Source organism: Primulina eburnea, chromosome 1 (assembly GCF_022965805.1).
Source record: "Primulina eburnea isolate SZY01 chromosome 1, ASM2296580v1, whole genome shotgun sequence".
NCBI classification, from domain to species: domain Eukaryota; kingdom Viridiplantae; phylum Streptophyta; class Magnoliopsida; order Lamiales; family Gesneriaceae; genus Primulina; species Primulina eburnea.
In genome coordinates, this window is record NC_133101.1 from 58,931,069 (window position 1) to 58,955,881 (window position 24,813).

General features: G+C 34.4%; 4 protein-coding genes across 5 annotated transcripts; 1 reads left to right on the forward strand and 3 right to left on the reverse strand.

Moving 5' to 3' along the window:
* Positions 1–251: 251 nt before the first annotated feature.
* On the reverse strand, positions 252–1,762 carry LOC140813197 (uncharacterized). The gene is made up of 2 exons (XM_073171675.1): positions 783–1,762; positions 252–588 (listed from the first exon to the last, which is right to left on the reverse strand). Exons 1-2 carry the CDS (start codon positions 990–992, stop codon positions 475–477), a joined length of 324 nt encoding a protein of 107 aa, XP_073027776.1. The 5' UTR covers positions 993–1,762; the 3' UTR covers positions 252–474.
* An 8,572-nt stretch (positions 1,763–10,334) lies between these two features.
* On the reverse strand, positions 10,335–12,552 carry LOC140834685 (protein NUCLEAR FUSION DEFECTIVE 4). The gene has a single exon (XM_073199745.1). The coding sequence runs from the start codon at positions 12,135–12,137 to the stop codon at positions 10,410–10,412; it is 1,728 nt and encodes a 575-aa protein (XP_073055846.1). The 5' UTR covers positions 12,138–12,552; the 3' UTR covers positions 10,335–10,409.
* Positions 12,553–17,560: 5,008 nt separating this feature from the next.
* On the forward strand, positions 17,561–22,845 carry LOC140834691 (probable glucuronoxylan glucuronosyltransferase IRX7). 2 transcript variants are annotated; one of them, XR_012118746.1, is made up of 5 exons: positions 17,561–18,531; positions 18,628–18,989; positions 19,088–19,338; positions 19,869–20,551; positions 22,762–22,845. XR_012118746.1 is itself a non-coding variant. In XM_073199758.1 (4 exons), exons 1-4 carry the CDS (start codon positions 18,258–18,260, stop codon positions 20,320–20,322), a joined length of 1,341 nt encoding a protein of 446 aa, XP_073055859.1. In that variant the 5' UTR covers positions 17,561–18,257; the 3' UTR covers positions 20,323–20,693. The 2 variants fall into 2 exon arrangements, 1 of the variants encoding a protein (XP_073055859.1); XM_073199758.1 differs by lacking the exon at positions 22,762–22,845 and having other exon boundaries at positions 19,869–20,693.
* On the reverse strand, positions 21,644–23,561 carry LOC140834701 (probable xyloglucan endotransglucosylase/hydrolase protein 32). The gene is made up of 4 exons (XM_073199775.1): positions 23,204–23,561; positions 22,986–23,086; positions 22,625–22,845; positions 21,644–22,403 (listed from the first exon to the last, which is right to left on the reverse strand). The coding sequence occupies exons 1-4, from the start codon at positions 23,418–23,420 to the stop codon at positions 22,037–22,039; spliced, it is 906 nt and encodes a 301-aa protein (XP_073055876.1). The 5' UTR covers positions 23,421–23,561; the 3' UTR covers positions 21,644–22,036.
* Positions 23,562–24,813: the final 1,252 nt, after the last annotated feature.

Here is a 24,813-nt window from a genome sequence, read left to right on the forward strand (position 1 = left end):
TTTGGTTGCCTGTTTGCCCCCACTTGCAGCCCAAACAGGTTGGCTTATCTTGCCTCGCCTTCGAAGAGGCCACTAAATTAGTAATCAGCTTAATTTTCATGGCGGAGAGGTTGGTCCGACTGGTCTGACCTGTTTTGATAGTTCTGCATTCCGATATTATTTTGGACGAAATTCTCACACATACCTTGCACATCGTGGTTTACCTAAGTTAAAAAAATCTGAGAACAGTTTACTGAGTTCCCAACGGTGAATCCATGCGCACATTATGTGAAGATCAAGATAACTACAGGATTACGCTAATTAGAATCTAATGTAGTAAAATAACTCAGGACTTCAAACACAATTACGCGTAATATTCCATTCAACACAAACAAGGATGGATCGAAGTTCCAAAAAGACAAAAATAAAGTTCTTGATCAACAAACTAAAAGTGTCCAAACTTGCATAACTGGAGAATCAGACGTCAAAAAAACTTCATCCCTTGACAGCGACAACTTTCTTCTTCTTTGCATCGATTCTCTTACCGTTAAGGAATACATCAGTCAGCACCTTCTCGGATTGCAATGAAGCCTTCAGCAACTTCACAGCCTATGGAAAGGAAACAAGTAGAGTTTATTCCCACAAGTTGGGACAAGCGTGTACGTGCATGATATATGCATGGGTTGATAGGTAAAATTTATATTTATATTTTCAGGTTTATATACAAATTCAATATTTTTCTCTCTTTCGAGCCGTTTGGAAAGAAAAATAAAAAAGAAGAAATGTTATTTATACACACATACCTCTTCCATTCCCAAAGTCACCTCCATTTCCTGCAAGTTAACCACATCCTTAATATTGAAATTATTGAGCAAAGTAATACTTGAGATAGTAGACATGGGTTTCACAACCAAATTATCCATTATCATGTAAGTGACGACTCCCTTCACAAACCCCCCTTCAGCCGACTCCGGTTTTCCCGGAGGAGCCACGTAGTGAACAACCGTGTTCATTATCCGGCTGCACGCTGGGCAAATCGCGCTTGGATCATCAGAAACACGGTTTGAACTGTAACGACATTGGGGGGCACGTATAGTAATTTCTACCGGTGGTTGTATTGTTCATCAGGAGGAGAGGAACAGAAGAAATGCCAACCGGAAGGCTGGGCTTCAAAAGGGTTTCTTTAGTTTGATTTGGTTGGATGTATGATACATTCAGGTTTTCTACGCTTGCGTACAGGTTTTCTAATGAACCAGCCATTCCTTGTGTTCTAAGCAGGCGTATAACGGTTGCCACAGGCAAAGAGAGGATGTAGAAGAGGAAATCTACAGTTTCTTTGCTGGCTTCTGCAAATAGAACCCTTTTGCTTTCACTGTCAATCAGCAGCTTCATGCTCACTGTGGAACACGCCATGCTTAGAACCGCTGTTTTCCGGTGAGAATTTTATAGTTGTGATTTATGATAGCAGGGATATGGGGGGATGGCTGACGCTTCAGCTCAAAGAAATTGCATTAATTCTTTTTCTGAGGACGTTAAAGTTTCCACTTTCCATGATTGGCGCGCGGCAGTTGCAGCAGATTTTTCGACGTTCAAAATCTCGTGGATTTATTACGTATTTACATTTTTTGTTTCCATATAAATGCATCAGTTCATGTAACTGGAGAGATAGGAGAGAATTTACGAAATTAATCCGGTTTGATTTAGTGTACATTGCCCAATACCTGTAAAAAAGACCTTAGAGGCCTGTCCATACTATTTTCTTGTAAATCATATTCTTATATTTATGTTTTAATAATCAATTTTAGTATTTTTATTAAAATCATGTATCATTCTTAAAATTTAATAATTACATTGTTAACATACATAAATATGACAAAGGGTTTTTTAAAACTTGTAATTATAAAAAATTAACAATAAAATTAATAATTTAATTACATGATTTTCAGGAAAATGATTAAAATTAATCATTAAAACATAGTTACATGACAGTAATTATTTCACCAAAAGAAACACAACTAAAAGTATCACACTCCAATAGATACAAAGTTAAAATTGACATTTTACCTAAATTAAAAGGTGACAAGACTCTAAATATTGAAAGAAATCCAATCCATCTTACAATAGGATTAGTAAGAATAGAATCCATGAGAGAAGGTTCTCAAACAGGGTTTCGACCGAATAGAGCATGGAGCCAACGAGTTCATCGCAATCATTATATCTTTTATTTTTATTTCTTGTATGGAAAGAGGAGATGATATGTGGCGTGGTATATTTGATTGTTTAGTCGACGAGACGCTCTGATGCATTGTTGGATTGATTCCTCCGCTTTGTCTGGGGATAGAAAGAATGGCCGCAGCTCCAACTTTCACAAGCTAGTAAAAGGGAAAGACGATCTTGCCTTAGGCGCATCCGTTTCCACCGCACCATGGACATCATTGAAGAAAGTTATCTTAGTCCTTTTGTCACTTTTTTTTTTTAACTCTCACGACTTCTTGTCTCTGAAAAAACATATTCAAGATTTTAAATCCGTAGAACAAATGTAATATCATTAAATTAATCTTTATATACGCAAATAAACAGTTGTCGGAAAATTAGCTTCACTGCTGTGGGGACCCGGAAGCTAATCCAGTTCTTAATCGTCATTGGGACTAATTAATCACTTATAATAAACAGGGTCTAATTTTTTTTCTAAAATACACAGCGGAAACGTAATGTAATTAAATTCAAATTACATATTAAACATAAACATACAAATCTGATGTTATCTACAATAATTCAACTAGGTTCAATTACATATCAGTACTGAATCCTAAGTTGCTTCTGAAGCCCGGATCTCCACATTATCTAGTCCAGCCTCGTTCTCTTCCTGACCCTTATCATGTCCCACCTGTTGTCATGCACACATACAAACAAGACAACAGCCGGATAACTCCGGTGAGATATAAATATCCCAGTATAAATCATGTATACATGCAATCATATAAACAATATAAAAGCATATAACAGAAAATCATATCCCATATCAAAATCATGACATTAAATAATAACAAGAATAAATCATATTCTAAACATGTACCCTAATCAGGAACATAATCAATATTAAGAATAACTCCTATTCTAAACTTGTACCAATATCAAGAACAGCAAGAAACATGAATCATATTCAGGAACATAATCAACATCAATAAATATAAATCAATATAATTGTCACTCAGACTCGTGACTCCACGTTTTAGACTAGACTCAGTCCTAGCCTAGGGATCCCGATGTCCAGATGTGGCATTCCTATATCGACAAACAGTAATAGAAAAGACTCCAGTTCTATCCAAGTCGATATAACCAAACATCCAGTGTCCAGACGCATCCGTCATAGACTTTGGTCTATCACCATATCTTGTGACATCGTGCAATGTACCCGTGGTTACCTGCCACTATCAGGTACTTCTGTCACAAGATTACTCGTCGAATGCATGCTCCTATAACTCCATAGAACAAGCATTTAAATCAAATCATTAAACACAATGATAAACAGATAATAAGTATGTGATTTAGGGAAACTCGAGTCAAACCTCACTCGAGTTGTGCAATCCCAACTCAACATTAATTTATACCTTTATCTTCTCGCTCAGAAGAAGAAGAAGAAGTCCCGACTCTATCTCGGTTCATTCCCAATCTGATAAGGACAATTGAATAGGTATAATATCAATACACAACTCAATTCAATATCTGTTCTGATTAATATTCAAATCGAAATATACTCTGATCAATATCGAATCAAGATGCAATCTAAATCAATACCGAATCTGATCAATATCAATCAACTGATGTTTCGACGGCATAACAATACAGTCTCGATAACCCCGTCAGTCCGAACATCACAGATATAATACCAGAACTCATAATCAATATCGATACCAGTCATAATCTCAATAACAATACATATCGGATATGAATTCTCAGTCAAATCGACTCCAAAAATCATAACAATTACATAATCATTCTGTTTCTCAATCTGACTTCGATTCTATGATGTCTAACATGACAAGAACATCATATATGAATCCTATTCAATTCTGACAACAGCATAATTTCAAAGCATATCAAAACGTAGCAAAAATTACGTCCAGTTGTAGCCTACGTTGATAGGAACTCGGTACTGTACTCAGATTCAAAATCAGACGGACGGATTTCTCACAAAAGGCGTAAGGATTTTCTGGAGAATTTCTCATGCTTCCTTTCTCGTTTCTCTTCTTTCTTACAAATGATAAATCACATTTGTGTGTATATATATATATATATATATATATATATATATATATATATATATATATATATATATATATATACGTTGCATGTAAATCAACGTGTCAACTTTTCCTCCATTTTGCTCGGCGCTCGGGCGGTAATAAATTTCCGCCCGAGCGCGAGGTATTATGCCCTCACGATGTATCGTTGGCGCTCGGGCGGTCAAAAACTACCGCCCGGGCGCCACATCCTCTGCCCGAAACACACCTTGTTGAGCTTTGGCGCTCGGGCGCCAGATGTTTTGCCCAACATCTTAGCTTTTAATGTACCGACGCCCGGCTTCACCTCTAATGTCTTATTTGGCTCCTGTGATATTTGCTAATCACAATTCTGACAGTTAATCAACGTCTGATTACAGTCATTAAATCTCGGACATTACAACTACTAAATATTGCTATAACAAAGTGAATATTACCTATACTATTATGAATTATGACCTTGTAGTTAAATCTATCAAATTGTCATCTCAATTACCATTCTCACATTTCAGTTGAAAGATATATGTAAAAAACATCATCTCAAAAATATTTATTTTTACTTTTTTTGCCTAAATTTATCGTTCTAATTTTCTACTATAAATTTTTTTTATACATTCAATGATTCTTTTTTAAAATTATAATCGAATTTTAGTTTTGAACAAATTAAATTTGTTAATGTAGATTAAACTTGACAATGATGTGAACAGTGAGATGCTATTTTAGATAGACTATATTTTATAATCAGTGCTTAGTCATCATAAGATTCATTAGCCATCGACGTGCAGTAATTGGAAGAATGTTGCACCTTTTTTCAACACGAAGCCAAAACTTCTAAAACCAAACATTATAAATTATACGTGCAATGTGTGTGAGTGAGTGAGGAAATTCAAATGGACTCGAGGAAGTCCGATCCCCTGTCTTTTTTAACAGATAATTCCTAAAAGTTTAAAGCTCCTATGAATCAGCCGCATTGGATAAAAGATTAAATGCACGTGCACACACTCAAATACAAGAAGTAATGGCACTTCATTAATCAAATGTGTCTGAGTTAATAGAACAAGTAAACACTTGACAAGTGGTTACTGTATAATTCATGTTCATTGATGATGCCTGGGGATGTATCGAGTCGTGGATGGTGCTCAGATCAGGGGTATGGATTGTGCCCGGGTCAAGGATGATCCGAGACGGTTGGTAAACTCGGGTTACGGACAACCCGAGATATCCAATGGATAGCTCAACTCAAGTTGAATCTGCGAGAATGGTTCATCAAAAGGTCGGACAACTAACACCCAGGACGTATTTTTCCATGGGATATAGGATGACCGGGCTCTTGTGCAAGCTCCTAGGAAATTTTCTATCAGACCACCTCGATATGAGCACTACACTTAAGTGTATTAGTAGAATAGGGTGTTGACAGTTGTCCCGTCTCTGACACTGACCCAAGTAGTTGACAAAATCAGGTAGGGTGGATGTGACTAGTATGAGATTTGACATGTCAGAATATAGGGTATGATTAGTCGTCATGCTATAATTAGTAGGTAGCACGCAGAACGAGATAATCATTACTTTTCTTACATAAATACCAAGTTCCCCTCTTGCATTTGATTCTCTATTCTGATATTAAAACCCACATTTACTACTCATTTATTTCCTATACTCTTATACCAATATCACAATCATCACTTGGTTATATTGATTGCTTGTTTGAATCTTTCACTGACTTAAGCTTCGGAGTGGACACGTCAGACACCTCTCCGGCGCCCATTCACGTGGTTATCTTCTTGAGTGCAGGACATCTTCCTCGTCCAGGAAAGAAGCTTCTGGTTCGGATACATCTTGCTCTTATTTCCTTCATTATATGGATAACAGATTCGATGGAGTACCCGACCCAGCTCATCCATTTCGCCCGGATCGCATCAATTGTGTGTGTAATTATAGTTTTAATTTTTTATGGTTGAAGATAAATTAATAGATTTTAACTTGTGATAATATTTTTTCTTAAATATTATTAATATAAAAAGTTAAAAAATAATTTAATAATTTATTTTTTAAATTTTTTATTTTATGATTATTAAAATTTTTTGAAAAATATTTTTTAGCGGTTCGGTTTCGAATTGGACTCACTGATTTTCGAGTGGAGAACAAATCCCTAATATTGTTTGCAGTTCATTAGGTTAATATGAGGTTTACCTCGTACGTGCTTACTGAAAGTAGCTATTGCGCTGCATGTTTGCTCGTAATAAAAAATCTATACTATGATCTATATTATATTATTAAATATGACGCCCTTATAGAATAACTATCTTAGAGGACACCAAAATATTTAGTTCCATAATTACTTTTCTTACCATACTAAAAATCTCATCAAATCAATTCATATTTTACATAGAAAAAAATCTAAAGAAAACTTCACTTTTTAAATAGAAGCTCTTCTAAATTGAAAATAATTTCATGTTAATTATTTAGTATTAATTGATCAAATTAAAAATAATAATAAAAATACAACGCGTGTACATCTTTTGTTAGTAATATTAATGGAGCAGTGGTACATTAAATTGACGGCCACAGGGAATGGAAAAAGTAATACATTTTGATTCTTAAGGGATTATAAATTTAGGTTCTTCGTTATTATATTCTCATGCTATCCGGACTCATCTCATCAGTTCAAAAATCTTCAAAAGGAAAGTACACTTCTTTGTCCAGTAGATTGTCCATTCAGCTCACCAAATCTACCAAGAGATCATCAATCTATTTGAGCACATGGTTACTTCAACTATAATCCTATACCCACTTACTTAGAACTTCAATCTTTTCGATAATTCATTTTCACTTCACCTAGTAGTCAGAATTTTCTTTTTCCAAAATGATCTTTGTTGAACGGTCAAGGAACAAAGAAAAGTGGCGCCATTTCCTAGAAGAGAAGCCCTCCTCAACTCCATCGCATCCTCATTGCCGCCTTGATCCGGTGGCAACATTTTAAAGAAAATCTTCATATATATTTTTTCCTTCAAATAAAAGACTTTAATTGAAAATGAAATTGATGAGGGAATTTAATGTTCTACTAAATATCATTAGTAGCTAGAGACCATCACAAAATTGTTGGAGGAAATGTTTCTAGGCAACTTGGCAAAAAGGGATGAAAAATTGAGGAAGGAAGAAATGAGTTTTGTTGAGAATACTAATAACACATCAATGGAGAAACGACATAAGAGTATTTTGGTCTTCGTAATTTTTTATATTAAAATCATACCAAACATGGGATTTCTTTAATTAGAAATTAATTTGTGTTGTGATTATTACTTAGGACTTTTGATATAATTACGCATAATATTGAAATTCATGATCAACAAAAAAGGTTGAATTATATACTTAAAAAAGAAGTAAATGCCATCTTCATAAATGCCATCTTCATCTTCAACCAAATATTAATATACTTTGGCTTACAGTTTGAGGAATACTTCAGTCAGAACCTTCTTGGATTGCCTTCAACAACTTCGTAGCCTATATATAATCACGGATTAATAAAAAATTGGAAATTTAAAATATGAATTTAGTTTCTATCTGGAAAAAAAAATAAAGAGGAAGATATGGTACTCATCCAGCTCAAATTTACCTCCTTTTCCTGCAAGGGCTCCAACCTCCTTCACATTGAATTGATTAAGCAAAGTTCTACGAGGAGATAAAACGATCTAACTACGGATAAAGATCTGTCTCACAAAAAACATACTATATTATTTTATATCCACACACATTATCGAACAACAACATAAATTAAACGAAATATGACTAAGAATGAAATTTAACAAAATTAAGATGTAGATATATAAAACACACACTTTCATATCAAACTAGCGTTATTTAAGAATATATCACTAGAATTGATGTCTCAATTTGTCATGCAAAAATCCACCACACTGTCACTGACTTAGTACGAGTAAGAATGTTTCATTCAACACAATCAATGTTGGGTGAAAGTTTCAAAACAGCAAAGATGTAACAAAGTTCTTGATCAACAAGAAATAGTCCGAACATTTCCAAACTTCATCCATTGCCAGCAACTTTCTCTCTATTCAACCATCCCATTTGCTTTCAGTTGAGGAACACGTTGATCAGAACCTTCTCAGAATGCAATGAAGCCTTCAACAACTTCAGAACCTATGGAAAAACAAAAGAATTCAAGTCTGGTTCCCATTAGGTGACTACTTGTCAGATTCCAAGATGCAAAATTTATATTAGATTCATGATCTATTGAGAAATTTGGAAAGACAAACGAGAAGGAAGAAAATAGAATACCTCGTCCATGCCCAAAGTTACCTCCTCCTGCAAGGTCACCACCTCCTAAACATTGAATTTATTAAGCAAAGTCATACTTGAAATAGTAGACATGGGTTCATCACCAAATTATCCATAACCATTTAAGTAACGACTCCCTTCACGAACACTCCCCTTCGGTCGATGACGCCTGTTCACACGGTGGAGCCACGTATGGAACGTCCTGTCATTCTCCTGTTGCACTGTCGGCAGATTGTGTTTGGATCATCAGAAACACGATATTTACAGTTTCGACCACATCTATAGAACTTTATATCGGTTTTGGAATCTTTCTTCAGAGCAGAGGAACGGAAGGAATGCCTACAGGTATTGACTCCAAAAGGTTTTCAGTAGCTTGGTTTGCTTGGATGTATGATTCATTCAGGTTTTCCTATGCTATCGTCTGGGTTACATGACGCCCGGGTCGAAGATGACGGGGTGATCGCTGATGTCATGAGGTTGCACGGACAAAGAGTGCTTTTTGGCAGGTTTTTAGGCGAAGGAAACATGACTGAACTGATGCCATATCGTAACAAGAGGATTCCAGAGCTGTTCAGGTATGAGACTGTCCAATTTTGGATAGGTGACCCTGGGAATTCTTAGGATGCGTATAAGTGGGGATATAAACACGTTGGAAATATTCGTTTTGGAACAGTGAGGACAGTTCGAACTGGGGCGTTACAGGTTTGCTAATGAACCCACCGTTCCTTGAGTTTTAAGCGGGCGAATGATAGTTGCCACTGGCAAAGTGATGACGTGGAAGAGGAAATCTACGGTTTCTTTGCTGGCTTCTGTAAATAGGGCTCGTTTGCTTTGGGTTTCAATCAGCAGCTTCATGCTCACCGTGGAACAATCCATGTTTTAGAATCGCTGTTCTTCCGTGATAATTTTTTATTTTTATGTTGTGAAATTGTAACCGAAGTGTCTAATATAAATATGTATTTTATGGGGGCTGACCTATTCAGTTCCAAGGATTCAGCGTTGCTTTTTTTCGGAAATATCCGAGATTAATACTGTCCATCTGCAGCAGATTTTACTGAACGGGGCTAACTTTTACATTTGGTAAGAATCCCCAGTGATACTCACGAGAAATTTAGGGTCCGATCCACGCAAGCATCACTAATTCAGACACGGGCTTCAAAATTACTCTGGGTCTGAAATCACAAATAAGACCGTTCGGAGGGGGCCAGGAGGGTGTCCTGACATAGCCCCTCCGACGCTCAAGTCAGAGACTGAGGATATATGGGGTAGCAGCTAAGGGCGCTGCTGAAAACAATATCGTGAATCCCTCAACTGAATACTCAAACCTGGTATTTATAGGAGATTACATGGACCTTTGATGGACTTGTCTTCCATTTGGGCTTGGGATGGACCAGGGGTTTGGACCGGATTTTGATGGATTCATCCGGGTATCACCCAGAATTTATTAGGTGACTGTGATCATTTTTAGAAGTTTGCTTGTACAATAGAGTATTATACACCGAATGATGGCAAAGTAACTATTTAAATTGTTATTATTTCAACAAATATTGATATATATTCCAGAAAATTAACAATGTTGGTTGAAGATTTGAAGATTATTGATAAGAGATTTAGAAGATTTTATATTTGAGTTATGGAAATAATTTTGAATATATCATCTTGGATATAACTGAAGTTTGAAGAAGATATGTTTGAAGATTATGAAATATTTGAAGACAGTAAGGTATGTTTGAAGATTTGAACGAGACTTGGTGGAGATAATTGAGGATTATTCATGAGTTATATCATCTAATAAATACCAATGAGATACATCGAGTTTCTTCTTTACTAGTCTAAGGTCCTTCAGAATGTCATTCATTTGCTGATCGATACACCCATCTCTGCCTGATCAGCTTCATCCCTGAACTTCTTGTAAATATCACCTTTGTAAAATTTGCGCGTTCTTGCCACTAAGATCAGAGACGAAAGGGCCCCAAAGAACGTGATTGAGGCCAAAATCACAAATGCCAGTCGGTAGCATTGACTGCCAATGCAAGTCAGTTCTTTCACAGATGATCTTGTCATCCCCTTCTTCGCCAACTCCTTCAATGCCTCTTTATCATAAAGGGGTCCCGTAACTTTCACATTCAAAATGTAGGAGCCGAGTGGACTAGCCAGTTGACCACAGTTGAATAAGGTAGAGTAGTATTTCAGGCCAAAAAGTTCAGAAATTATGGCGAATATTAGTGGCAATTGAGCACCAAATGAGAAACCAATGATCATTGATGCAAAATAGACGGAACCCTTGAATGGAAATGCGATGAGTAAAAGGCCAATGCAGGACAAGAATAGGATCAAAGTCATCATAAGAGGTCTTGGAAATTTGTACTTGGCGAGAAGGCTTTCAGACACAAATCCTGAGAAAATTCTGCCAAAGTAGTTCCATATACTGAGAAGGGATAAGAACGTTTTTATCGTTTTTGTTGGATATCCTAATGATTCCCCAATCTGTCCCAAGTTGTCTACGGCTGTTAAGCTCGATCCCAGGCCACAAAAAGTTGCGAGAAACAGAATCATCATATCGGTGCTCGAAAGTGCTTGCAAGATGGTGTAATCTTCTCCTCTTTCTGGTTTATTGAATATATCGGCAAAGCAAGGTGGGTCATTTGGTTTATTTTCTGACTTTGAGGCAGCAGGTGGAGTATCTTGGACAGGTGAACTCTCTATGGCTATCTGAGGAGGATTCGAATTTATGGGGAGGTTCTTTTTGGTCCAAATTATCGATTCCTCCCTAATGGCTATCAGAAGAGGGACAAAGAGTAAGGCACATACTACAGTGGCACTTGCTGCATATGCCGCCTGTGAGAAAGCCACCATTTTCTCTACTATAGTCATCACCATTATAAACAACGCAAGCACAATGGACACATACAGAAACTGGTAAAATATTTTAAGCCCATTCGGGTTCCTAACTACGGGCATCGCACGGATTGTGTACACAAAAACCACAGACAAAGCAGCTGGAAGCCAAGCAATCAAAAGAATAAGTGATTTAGAATCGTTTCCATAGACAGCCAGATAAATCTGCGTAAGAATCGCACCACTCAATCCTGTAAAGCCCTTTAGCAAACCTAACATAACGCCTCTATTTTCTGGAAAATTTCTCACAGAAGTAACAAGAGCACCTGTATTCGCAAAATTCTGGGAATTTGCCCCAATGCATATGTAGATACACATCTGCCACACTTTCGGCTTTGAAATCTTGCCCGTGACAGAAAGCCATATCATGAAATACCCTGCAAAATTCATGGCAGATCCGATTAATAACACAAACCATGTTGGAGTTACCTCAGCTATGAGGCCAGACAACACTCCAACGTTGGCACCAAGATCCTTGAAGAAACCTAGGAGATTGAGGGTTGTTTGATCATATCCAAGAGAGGATTTTATCTCTTTGGAGTAAACTGCAAAGAGATATGTTGCTCCTGCTCCGGCCATGATGAGAAAAGACGCGAAAAGGGAAAACCATCGGCCACGAATCACGGTGACTCCGAAGGCCAGCAGGTTGCTGCGGCTCCAAGTGTCTGCGGTGGCAATGACCATATTTCTTGGTTTGGTAACTGAATTTGGTGAAGAGAATGGGCAGAAGAACTACTTACATTAGCGGATAAAAGACTGGTTTTTGAGTGACAGGCCTATGGGAGGGTGGGGCTGGAATATACTAAAAAATGGAGTAGAGATCGCAGAAATGGACAGAAGATGGGGTTTTCATTTGCCGATGCAGTTTTCTTGATTTACTACCCAAATAAGGTGGGGTGACAACCAAGCAAAAATCCCTGAAGTAATAAGCAATACCAGAAATTTTCTTGGATTCATCAAGAATTCATTATAGTTCCATTAATGAAGCAATCATTGTTGGCCCAAATACAGTTTCCCCCTCAATCAACAAGACAATATGTTTAAATTTATTGAGTAAATTTTTAAGAAGAAACAAAGTAGTGTCACTTTAAGCACTTTTTGTTTGATTAGAATTCTAAACTGAATTGGCCTCATGAAATGTAATAAGAACATGGTTCAAGATAATATAATTTATAATGACAATTGCTAATACGTGCTCGAACGACTTTCAAGGGAACTTAGATGGTTTGAAACTTTGAATGCCTCGATGTTCATCCCACTTGCTATATCGCATGCCAATTTGGATAAACTACTATTTTTTCTTTTTCCTGTAAAAAAAAAAAAATTACCATTCTTTACAACCACCAACTAATATTCTTTAATTTTTGTTTGTACTTTTCGATCTGAAAACTGTTCTCCTAATTATAGTATTCAAAGGCCAATATTGCGCCATTTATTTTTTAAATTTTACAGGTGTTTTTATATGAGCAAAAGATGGATAAATCTCTATTTCAGTATTAAAAATCTAGAATAAATATACGATATTTTAAAACTAAATGTTGTATATCTAACAATAATATATGATTTTGGAGTACTCAAATATTTGTAATAAATTTTGATATTAATAATACATCTTTTTCGGATGAAAATTAGATACAAAACTTCAAAAAATAATATAAGTATATGATATTTAAGTACTAAATGTTTCATATATGACATTAATATATTATATCTGAGTACTCAAATATGTATAACAAATTGTGTTATTAATGACACGTTTTTTCAGATGAAATTTTGGTACAAAACATTGAAAATTTGGTATTAATATATAATATTTGAGTATGAAATATTTAATACATGATTTTTGACTACTCAAACACATATAACAAATTTTAGTATTAATGACACATGTGTTTTTCAGATGAAAATTGATACAAAAATTAAAAATGTATTACTAATATATTATATTTCAATATAAATTATTTCAGATCGGGTAAAATACATGATATTTGAGCATACAAACAAGTGAAAAAAAATATAGATATTAATATAGTCGTTTCAATTTTATACTCAATTTTTTATCTTTTGTATCAGATCTAAAACAATTTGTTCTGCAATATCATGTATATGTTTCATATTTTCAATGTTTTGTATTGGATTTCATTCGAAAAAATAACTGTATACCCAAGAAGTGTAGAAACATTTTTTTTGTGAACAAAGTAACGTAGAAAAATTTTCGATCCGACAAAAACTGAACACATATTTAACTATATTGTTGGATATTTAAAAATAAATCACCCTTTCTATACGTTCAAGTTCATACAAAACAAGAAAATCTCACCATGATCGGTGAACATGAAGTTGCGTAATCATCCGAAGTTTCACCAACTTTACACCAAATGAAGAACATCACAAACACAAGATGAAATTCACATAAATTTGTCCCAACAGTCATGGTAACATTTTTTTGAAAGGTCGTGGCAACAATTTTGGTCTATATATCTACCATGTTTTTTTTTTTCTCTTTATAATATATTCTTTTTTTGCTCTCAACATCAACGTTTTTCACCCAACATTTCTCGAAATCACATGTTATATTCCATCGAACCTAACAGAAACGGGTGTTTTTCTTGATTCAGTCACGTCTTCAGGCTCCTTCAGTCACATTTTTATCATACAATAAACTCCTTGCAATGAACTTGTAGAACATTTCTCCAGTGTAGTAATAGTATTAAACTACTGCTTATTAGTGTATAGGGTCGTAGCCAGAAAATAGTGGTTGAGAGCAAAAAAGAATTAAAATTTTTAGAGAAATAAGAGCAAATATTAAGGAGAAAGTGAAAAAAATAAAATTATTTTTAAGGTCTTATCCAATTAAATTAAAAACTGAAAGGACGGTCGCATCCACCAGCACCATGGCTCCGTCACCGCCAGTACGTGATAAATTAATCTATGGTCTTCGCCAATATCCAAAAAACTTCATACTAGCAAGGTTCTAAAAAGCGTGAAGCGCCCCGAAACGCGAATGTCGAGCTCTAAGCTTTTCAAGCTTAAGCGAAATTAGCACAGGCTTAGGCGTTAAAAAGTATTTTTTATCTTTAGTATAATTGTAATTATCTCAAACCAACAAATAGATAAAATAATACATAAATATGATAAATTTAAGTCTTATGCATTAATTCTCATATTTATAAAAGCATAAAATCTCAAAATTACAATCTTTATTTTTTTTTGCAACTAGACCACATTAAAAAATGTTAAATATTTTTCAAATCATTATCAAACATGCTTAATCATAATTAAAATTAAAAATAAACACTTAAATTATAAACCTAATTTATTATTTTAAAATAAAAATACATACCCTCAAATAAAAATTAAAAATAAATAGATGCGATTAATTATGCTTAAACACACTTAATTAAAAGCCTTAATTACGCTTAATTTGGTCAAACTACAGTTTGATCGTTTTTTTTCCGTTTTTATTCGAAGCGGAGCGTTTTTGTCAAGCTTCAAACTTAAACGCGTTTAAGCGGACTTTTTAGAACACTGCATACTAGATTGTTCATGTTGTTTTTCAAAAATTAAATTTCATAAATAATTAAATAAAATAAAAGTGGGCATCCACCCATGGAGGTCCAAAATCTTCGCGCAAGCCCTCAAAGAAGAAGAGGCCCAAATTAGATTCGATGCACTGAGGCAACAAGACTAGTTTGCTTACATATGCAACAATGGAAATTTGGTAATTTTACTACTTTCCATCTCTAGATTTCCAAAAAGTGATTTTAAACAAGTCTCTCCATCCAAAAATTATTTATTTCTATAAAAGAATTCATTAAACTCAAATTTCCAATTTCCAACTTTTTATAGCCAAACATTACATGGATTTAGATTATTGAATTAAAATCCATTAAACTCAAAATCGATCTATTCAAATACATCTTAAATTCTTCGCAAAATTTTCATATTCATCATTCTAAATCGAAATAAATTTTATCAATATCAGCCGTGAAGGTTCAAAATTTCTTTAATTTCATGGATGGATTTCCACTAGTCACTCGTCTAGATTAACTCTATTCGTTAGAAAGAAAGAAACCAGAACTGGGAACTTTCTAAAACCAAGAATACTGCATCTATTTATTCTCTGTAACATTGACATGATATTTCGACTTCAATGATCAATTATTACAAAAATACAAACTTTGACATGTGTATTTGATAAGATCGCGATAATTTATGAGTGAGTTTCTTGTGAGACGATCTTGTGAGTTTTTATTCGTGAGATGGGTCAACTTTACTCATATTTACAATAAAAAATCTTGGAACAAAAAAAATAATTTTCATGTGTGATCCAAATAAAATATTTTGCTGATCTCATGTGCGATAAAATTGAGATAATAACATGAAAATAAAATATTAAAATTGGACATTCAGATTACGTGAAAAACTCCTAAAAATTATTAAGATATGTTTGGATGCTCAAAATTTTGGGTTTGGATTTAGAATTAGAATTGGATTTAGAATTGAATTTGAAAATTCATGGATTTAGAATTTCATCTTGTGTTTGGTTTGAAATTAAAAATTCTATTTAGAATTCATTTCTTGTTTGGAAAAAACAAGATTTGAATTTGAAATTTTAAAGTTTTATTAAAATAATCTTAATTATCTTTTACAAAAATCAAGATTTAAACATATTATTTACATTACTAAAAAACGGAAAAAAAATTAATTTATCATATATTTTCTTACATCATTTCAATTATATATTTGTGTTATAAAAACTACATAAACTTTTATATAATTAATTAACTAATCTTAACGAACAGAAAATTAATTATTAAAATAAAATAATCAAACATAACATCTAAATATTCAAATTTAAATTCCAAGAAATAAATTATTTCAAAATTAAATATTCAACTACATCTTAATTTTATAAATTGAAAATAAATTATTATTGAATAAAGAATTATTCAATATTCATGACAAATATAAGAATAGATATCAAGAATCAAATAAGTAAAATAAAAAATAAATAAAATTGACATTTAATTCAACCATTACATAAAGATGATATAAAGATAATGATTAAATTTTTTTATTATGGATATTTTTTTGTTTTATTCAAATTCAAATCTCATCAAATCTGACCAGTTTTAAGAAGATTTATTTATACACAATGAAAACACGTTAAATCCTTTAAAATTCAATTTTATTTTTAAAGTACAACTAACCAAACTGTTAAAACCAGAGTTTACAAATCCAAATTCACACAAATCCCTCCAAATCCTTGCTTCCAAACATAGAGTTAGGGTAAAACCACGGACAAAATGAAAAAATTCAACTTCGATATTTTATGATGTACATGTATTCACTGTATTTCCAAATAGAACACACAGTCTCTTAATACACGAGAACAAACGCTCAAATGATATACGATGAGAGAAATAACTCAATGGATGTCCGAGATGCTTTTTAATGATGAGAGAAAATACATATTTATATATGATTTCTCATTTCTGAAGGTAAAACATTCATCGAATCTTTCATACATTTACCAACTTTTTTTTTGACTAAATGACATCTATCATTCGATGTATTATTTTTTTCGACATATATGTCTCACAAAATTGAGAAATTTCTGTGATAATCCAATCCTCTAAATTAATTGAAAATCAGCTAGCATTACATTATCGAAAGAGATAAAGATGAGCATGGTTTCGCTTAAACCCCACGTGAAAAGGATTTGCTGATTGCCACAAATTAATTAATGACTAATAAAGACCAAAGAAAAAGAAAAAGTCAATTCTGGTCCCTAGCTGTCCAAGTTTTTATTGTCTAAAACTAGCTCACTCAGCCGCAGCAAATCATAATTTATTTTCACAAGTAACTGGATAAGAATCAAGAACGTATAATCAAGAATGCAAAATGGGAAGATCAAGTCTACACGTGCTGTCATGTCTTGTAATAACAGATCACTTGTGCTCAATCGTCATACAACTCACCACGTACTTAGGTGATTGATTGAATGATAATTATGTTACATATAATAAATTTTCCTAAATTATTCGTTCAACCATTGGAAAATGAATATGATTCGACTGATGTAAAGTTACTAAAATTTTCCATATATCAAATACAAATGGGCATAGTTTAGCCACATCAATCCATCTGTCTCAAGTGGTCAAAACACCATGAAACCATGTCCGATCATGCTTTAAAGTTTGAAATCCACAGTGCGAGTGAAGTTTGTCAAGATTTGTATTACCCTAAGCTTTTAATGTTCCATGCCGATTTCGATTTTTGCAAGAGACAATGCAGTCAGCACGTACTATCCCTCTTTATTACAAAGCTTCCTTATCCCCTTTCTATTGATTTTTTTTCTTTGGTCATTTATGATAGATATATCTACCCTATATCTGCTGCTTTAAATTCTTTCGCCGTTTGCCTCTGTTCACCAGCACATGCTGCTGGTCTTCATGTAATGGAAAATTATATGGGATGAGAACTGATTTATTACCACACAGCTACTGTGTACTAAAATTAATTATATGGACTGTTTATAATCTTTATAGTTTATGCTGTATTTTTAAAAATATGTATTCTAATTATGGTGATACGATGCTTATGATATGTTCAGTTTCATCAATTTATACATAAAAAATACAAAGTATTACGTGTTATTTTGAAAAGAATTTACAGTGGATCGGGGGCATCTTCTGTTCCTTAATCTCCAATTCACGCTATACCAAATTCAGAAAGCTCAATCTTAACAGCCGCTTGTCCTCAGAGGTTTAAGGGGGTGAAAATGAGAAGGTAATCGACATGCTTGAAACTCAGAGAAACAGAGGGTTCTACGTGAGGATGAGGTTCTTGCATAGCACGAGATATAGCAGAAATTTAGAGAAGAGTTTTTGTTACAGGTTTTCCAGATGGATTCTCTGGTTTTCCGTTTCTTTGTATTTTCTATCCTCTTTTCTTGTTACTCGAAATAAACCCACCACCTCTGTTTCAAGAACCATTGTTTCACCTTCTAAAAAGTACCACTCTCTCATTGAAGAACCATCCCATAATTCCACAGTCTTGAAAATTTCTTCTGGTAAGAACTGAGAAACCCTTATATGGTTCTGATTTTTTTTTTTAAGGTTATCGACATATTCTTTATGTCTAAATGTTTCTTGATTTCTTTTTTCAGGTTTTTTTAAGGGGTGGAAGGTGTATGTGTACGATTTGCCATCGAAATACAACACAGACTGGCTATCGAATGAGCGGTGCAGCAGACATTTGTTTGCCTCGGAGGTGGCGATCCATCGGGCTTTAATCAGCGGAGATGTGAGGACAAGAGACCCGTGGGAGGCTGATTTTTTCTTCGTCCCTGTTTATGTCTCATGCAATTTTAGCACTGTTAATGGATTCCCAGCAATCGGGCACGCTCGTTCTCTCATATCATCCGCAATCAAACACGTTTCTTCTCAGCTTCCGTTTTGGAACCGCAGCCTCGGCTCTGACCATGTATTTGTCGCGTCCCATGATTTCGGCTCTTGTTTTCACACCCTGGTAAGAAATATCAGTAACACGTGTCTCATCGAGAAGTCTGGAAGGAAGTATTATGATTTCGTAAGAGAATTGAAATCTGTTTTGTTATTGTTTGGCAGGAAGACGTGGCTATGGCGGATGGGGTACCCGAGTTTCTGAAAAACTCAATAATATTACAGACTTTCGGGGTGAAATACAAGCACCCATGTCAGCAAGTGGACAATATCGTGATTCCCCCGTACGTGCCGCCGGAAAGTATACGAAGGACGCTGGGAGAATCGCCGTTGACTGCCCGACGGGACATATTCGCGTACTTCAGGGGAAAGATGGAGGTCCACCCCAAGAACGTCAGCGGTCGTTTTTATAGCAAGTATGACTTAATTCATAAGTTTAATATTTATTTTGGTATAAATTCGAAAATTATTATCTACTAATCTAATTTAATCGGATACATCAGAAATGCACAAACTAGAACTTGAAATTGAGAGCTACTTTATATTTACATATATTTATAGAATAGAAATAAATATGTTATTACATTTTTAATTCATAATTTTATTAGAGATTCAATCTTAAATGAAAAGTGTTTAAACAAAATTGAGTATACTTTTCTAACATCACTAACTGTGTAGAGGTAACTTTACGAGGAGATCGACTTAATTTATATACCATCATCAAAATTTCTTTCTTTAAGTAATATTGAAATTTCTTCCTTTAAAAGAAGGTGTTGAAATTTCAAAATTATTCAATATTACAGTAAATTACTAAATTTTATTTAATGCAGAGTAAAGGATTTTAAAAAAATTATTTGACCTGAAAACAATATTTGTTTATCCGTAAAAAAAACATCTATTTTTCATTTGCTTGTGAAATTGTCAAATTGATATGTATTATTTCTAGGCGAGTGCGAACTCTGATATGGCGGAAATACGGCAATGACCGACGATTTTACTTGCGGAGACACCGGTTCACCGGTTTCCAGTCAGAGATCTTACGGTCAAAGTTTTGCTTGTGCCCTTTGGGATGGGCTCCATGGAGTCCGAGGTTAGTGGAATCCGTGGCTTTGGGCTGCGTCCCAGTCATCATAGCCAATGGAATCCGGTTGCCATTCTCTACCGCCGTGCCATGGGCCGAGATATCCCTCACAGTGGCAGAGAACGATGTTGGCAACCTCGGGAGAGTCCTTGAGCACGTGGCAGCCACCAACCTCACTCGCATTCAGACAAAGCTGTGGGAGGCAGACGTAAGAAAAGCCCTGCTATTCAACGATCCAATGTTGCCAGGTGACGCCACGTGGCATGTTTTGGTTGCACTGTCCGAGAGGCTATACAGGTCCCACAAAAGCAAGCAATGAGTCTTCCACGTGCCAGATTTTTACTGACTTATCTGCCTTGCCACGTTAGGAATGGATGAAAGTGAATTTTCAAACAGCAGGAATCAGATTGGGCCGGAGGTTCTCGGATTTGGATAGAACCACGTGGATTGTACAGCTGAGTTGGCCAGGCTTGAGTGGAGGAGGCCCATCTTCACATTTTGTTCGGAAAGGAAAGGAATTGCCAATACGAACATGGAGACTAGTTCCGGTTTGATTTCATCCGTTCTATTTTATTAAAATTACAATAATCACTTGAGAAAGATATCGACTTTTTTTTCCAACTTTATTTTTATATGATACTAATATAATACTTGTATTTTTCGTTTTTTTTAAAAAAAATTCAACACACACTTTTATTTTTATTTTTTATTTCAACAATTCAAATATCAATTTAGTCTCTGCATGATTTGTCAAATTTCACTTTAGTCCATGAATAATGATAACAAAAATGTACACACGCATCACGTGTGCAGAATAACTAGTTGAAATTAATCTTTCATTTAGAATTAAGAAATAGACAAATCAATTTGAAAGGAATAACACCCTTTCACAATTAAAAAAACAAAATGAAAGTTGGAGCATGGGTTTGGTCTAAATCTCATTTCAAATTATTTTTTTACCAACTTTTGCATTAAAAGGCAAAGTTTCATTTAATTAAAGAAAGTCAAAACATATTTTGGGTTTTTCATTGATATAACTAAAATAGTCAGACTATACGAATTAGTAGATATTTGGTGACACCTGTCAAAAGATTCCACAAATTTGGTTTCTAATCTATATTAGTGACGGATTAGCTAGTAGTAAACTTGATTAAAAACCTATGATAACTTACTTAAACTTGAAGAATTGCCTGAGGTCACGGGTGAGCAGGGTACCAGCTGTAATTTATTTTATTTTATTTTTAAAAAAATAAAAAATGATGAGACTCATTACAAGCTCATATTTGAGAAAGAAATTGGATTGCTTGACCAATTTTTGACCCACACTGTTTTTTGGTTGACCAAGCTTGGTAGACCCAAAGTTTTGGGTCCACCCAAGCTTAGCAGACCAAAACATTGGTCGACCCAAGCTTGGTAGACCACTGTTTTTTGGTTGACTCAAGCTTGGTCTGACCCCGGATCAACCCACGCTTGGGTCGGTGGTCGACCAAGCTTGTGTCGACCAAAGCGTAATCGAAATTTTTTAGATCAACGAACGAGAATAAGTAATAAATCGAAATAAAAGAAAGAGAAATATTACGGCGGGCAGCTGGTGTCCATAATCGCTCATTAAAAGGTGAGAGTGAATCATTGCTACCCGAACACTTCCCAGAATATCATCAAATATGTATAATACATCCTTCGAATTCTTTATGTTGTGGAAGAGCGGATCATTATTACATGCATTTTTTCACAAAGACAAAAAAGATGTATTCAACCACTCCTCAATCGACTAAGACACGTGATCCAACGTATTAATTTAATCGTGCATCTCTAAATTTTAAAATAAATGTTACTAAAATTTTGATTTTGATTTTTTGTCTGCTTTCATTCTTTTTTTATTTCTTCTGCCACACTATGAATATCAATTACATTCTTTACGTAGGCTCAATGACAGACAATACAAATTATCCGAAAATAAAAAAATGATCGAAGACCACCCGGGCATGCATAACACATATATTCAAGAATTCGTTATCGAATCTCCAAACGCCCTAGCATTCAGGTGTGAAACTGTGATCCCTTAGGATATCCTGACAATAATCATAAACCTTGTATTTTTTCTGTACCCACGCCATTGCCGCCTTCTGGCGGCCGCTCAGCCCTCGTGATCTCGAAGGATGACCGGAAACAGGCCGGCGGCACCGGGCCAGACCATTGCGATCACACCCACCTATAATCTTGAAATTCTTGTATTGGCTAACAAAGGGTTGGTAACTGTAGTCAGCTTTGTATTTTCCATTTTCCGTGGCCCACGAAGAAGCATCCCATATTGATCCGTACACCCACATAGGCCTCGATGGAAAAGTCTCGTCATCTTTCCTCGGGTACCTTCTTATTGGCACATCATCCACAAAAAAACTGTATTTTAATCTTAACATTAGCATATATATATGTGTAGAAATTAAAGAAATACATTACATATAGTGTAGTTTATTTAAAGGGAAATGAGACAAAATGAATAATAAATTTGCACCAAGTGTTGTATATATATAAACTAGCTTGCCCTTTCGAAGTTCACGGGGTGTTCATTGTTCACTTTCAATGTTTTTAACTTAGTATGAACTCTATATATAACTTACATGATTTCATCTGGATTCCAAAAAATGGCATAATTGTGGAAATCTTTGGTGGGGTCGAACCAAAGGTTAAATCTCACTTCTCGACCAATAATATTGCTTCCATCTCCACTCCCTCTATTGTAAACATTTGTTTGCAGGACATAAGGCTTATCTTCTGTTGTCCCAAGAAACTCTATATCAATCTCATCATGGTTCCCTGGGTAATCTTCATTGTTCGAAAGCTGCCCATATGTATAAACTCCACCATTATCAGATATACCGACAAATACGTACGAACATTCTTGCATAATTAAGCAAAGAGGAGGAAGGCTCTAGCCTCTACAGCTTAGCCACGGTTTTTATGGAATGATCAATTTCTTACATAGAAAGATGTAATCACTCCAGCAGTATAACCAGATTGGAGCTTGACGGAGGCACCAAAATAACCAGATGAATACGGACTAAGAGATTTAAATCCACTTCCTGCATGTGATTGAAAATTATCAAAAAGTAGCCCATCATTTACAATATAGCATTATATAAAATAAAAAAACCATTATGAACACATAGTTACGCTCTCAAGTAAACAGCATGCTGTACCTGAGTTATTGTCGAGCAAAATAGTTAGAGTCCCTTGGTAGTCGAGAGTCTGATGCTGAGGACCCCAAAGATTGGCGCACGCTTGGTCGAATCCTGTGGAGCCAATTCTTCTACTTGGGTAGTAGCCTGGAGATGGTGGTCCATGCACATTTGCCTTATTTGTTAAAGGAAACATCAAGATTAGGAAGAGAAGAGAAGAAACAAGCTGGACATCCATGGCCACAAAGTATATTTTGTTAGCTACTGATTACTGGTTAAAGGGGAGAGATTCATGATATCATAGGAATGTAAGAGGTATAATATACCATGAAATTGTATAGTGTGGTCGTGTAAATGGTATAAATAAGAAGAATGTGAGAATCCCTATATTGATAAAAGGAGCTTCATACATAATTATTCTTTCGATCCCTTGAAATATTTAAATTGGTTTTTCTTTTTCTCATATTAAAAAACATTAAAAAAAATTAGATTGGTCCACACTAGAATTTAATTGAAAAATGACGTGCTAGCTTGTTGGAGAGTGGAATATGAAGATGTCATTATATTTTGTAAAGTACTATTAGTAAATTGGAATGAATATAAAATCACATGTATACTTTTGGAGTACAAATAATTAACAAGTTATATACAAAAATACTACTCGCAAACATTAAATAAGTAAGAAGAACTTTTAATAAAAATCATAAATGTAGAAGGAAAGTCATTATATTTTTATTATTTATTGTCACAACTCACATGCTTGGCCTGAATCAGTGTTTTCTGAACCGGACCGGTGGTTCAAGCGGGAACCATTCACGAGTCTGATCTATACATCGTTCAAAAACTGTTTTACCGATCAGACCAATCAAGAATTGATACCGATATTAAAGCAGTCAAAAACTGATTGGACCAGTTCACACTTTTTTTAATTTTTTTAAAAAAAGATTTAAAAAAATTGTTATATATATGTTTATTTAGATTTTGAACTTTGTTAACAATATTATTTTAGTAATATTAAAGCTTATATGATTTTTTAAACATCGTAAAATATATATTTTTTAGGAGTTATATACATATTTAAGATGTTTAGAATTTAAAATATATTGTTTATTATATCATATTATATATATTATTATTTTATATAATATAACAATATTCCGATCTGACCTATTGAACAACTATTTTAAAGTAGACAAGACAAGACGATCACCGGTTTGGTTACGAAAACATTTGGTGGATATATAATTTCCTTTCACGGATCATCCAACCTCATACCCTCTTACAGTTTCACAAATATATTTTGCTAAAATTTTAATATCTGGAACTTAACTAGAGAGAACAAATTTCTGTTAATTTTTTTTAATTTAAAACATAATTTCACACCTGAGAATAGAATTATTCTAAGACGGTATTAATGATTGGGTGATGGTTTGTCGGGAATGGAATAATATAAAAAATTCATGCACTCTATATAATAAAATTATCTTCTTTGGAAGCTTTTTATTTTTCATAAGCTCCAACTTCTATAAGAGACAAACAGAAATAATAGTGGAATGTCACACAAATGATTCTATTTAATACGGCCGACATTTATATATCATTTATATATATATATATATATATATATATAT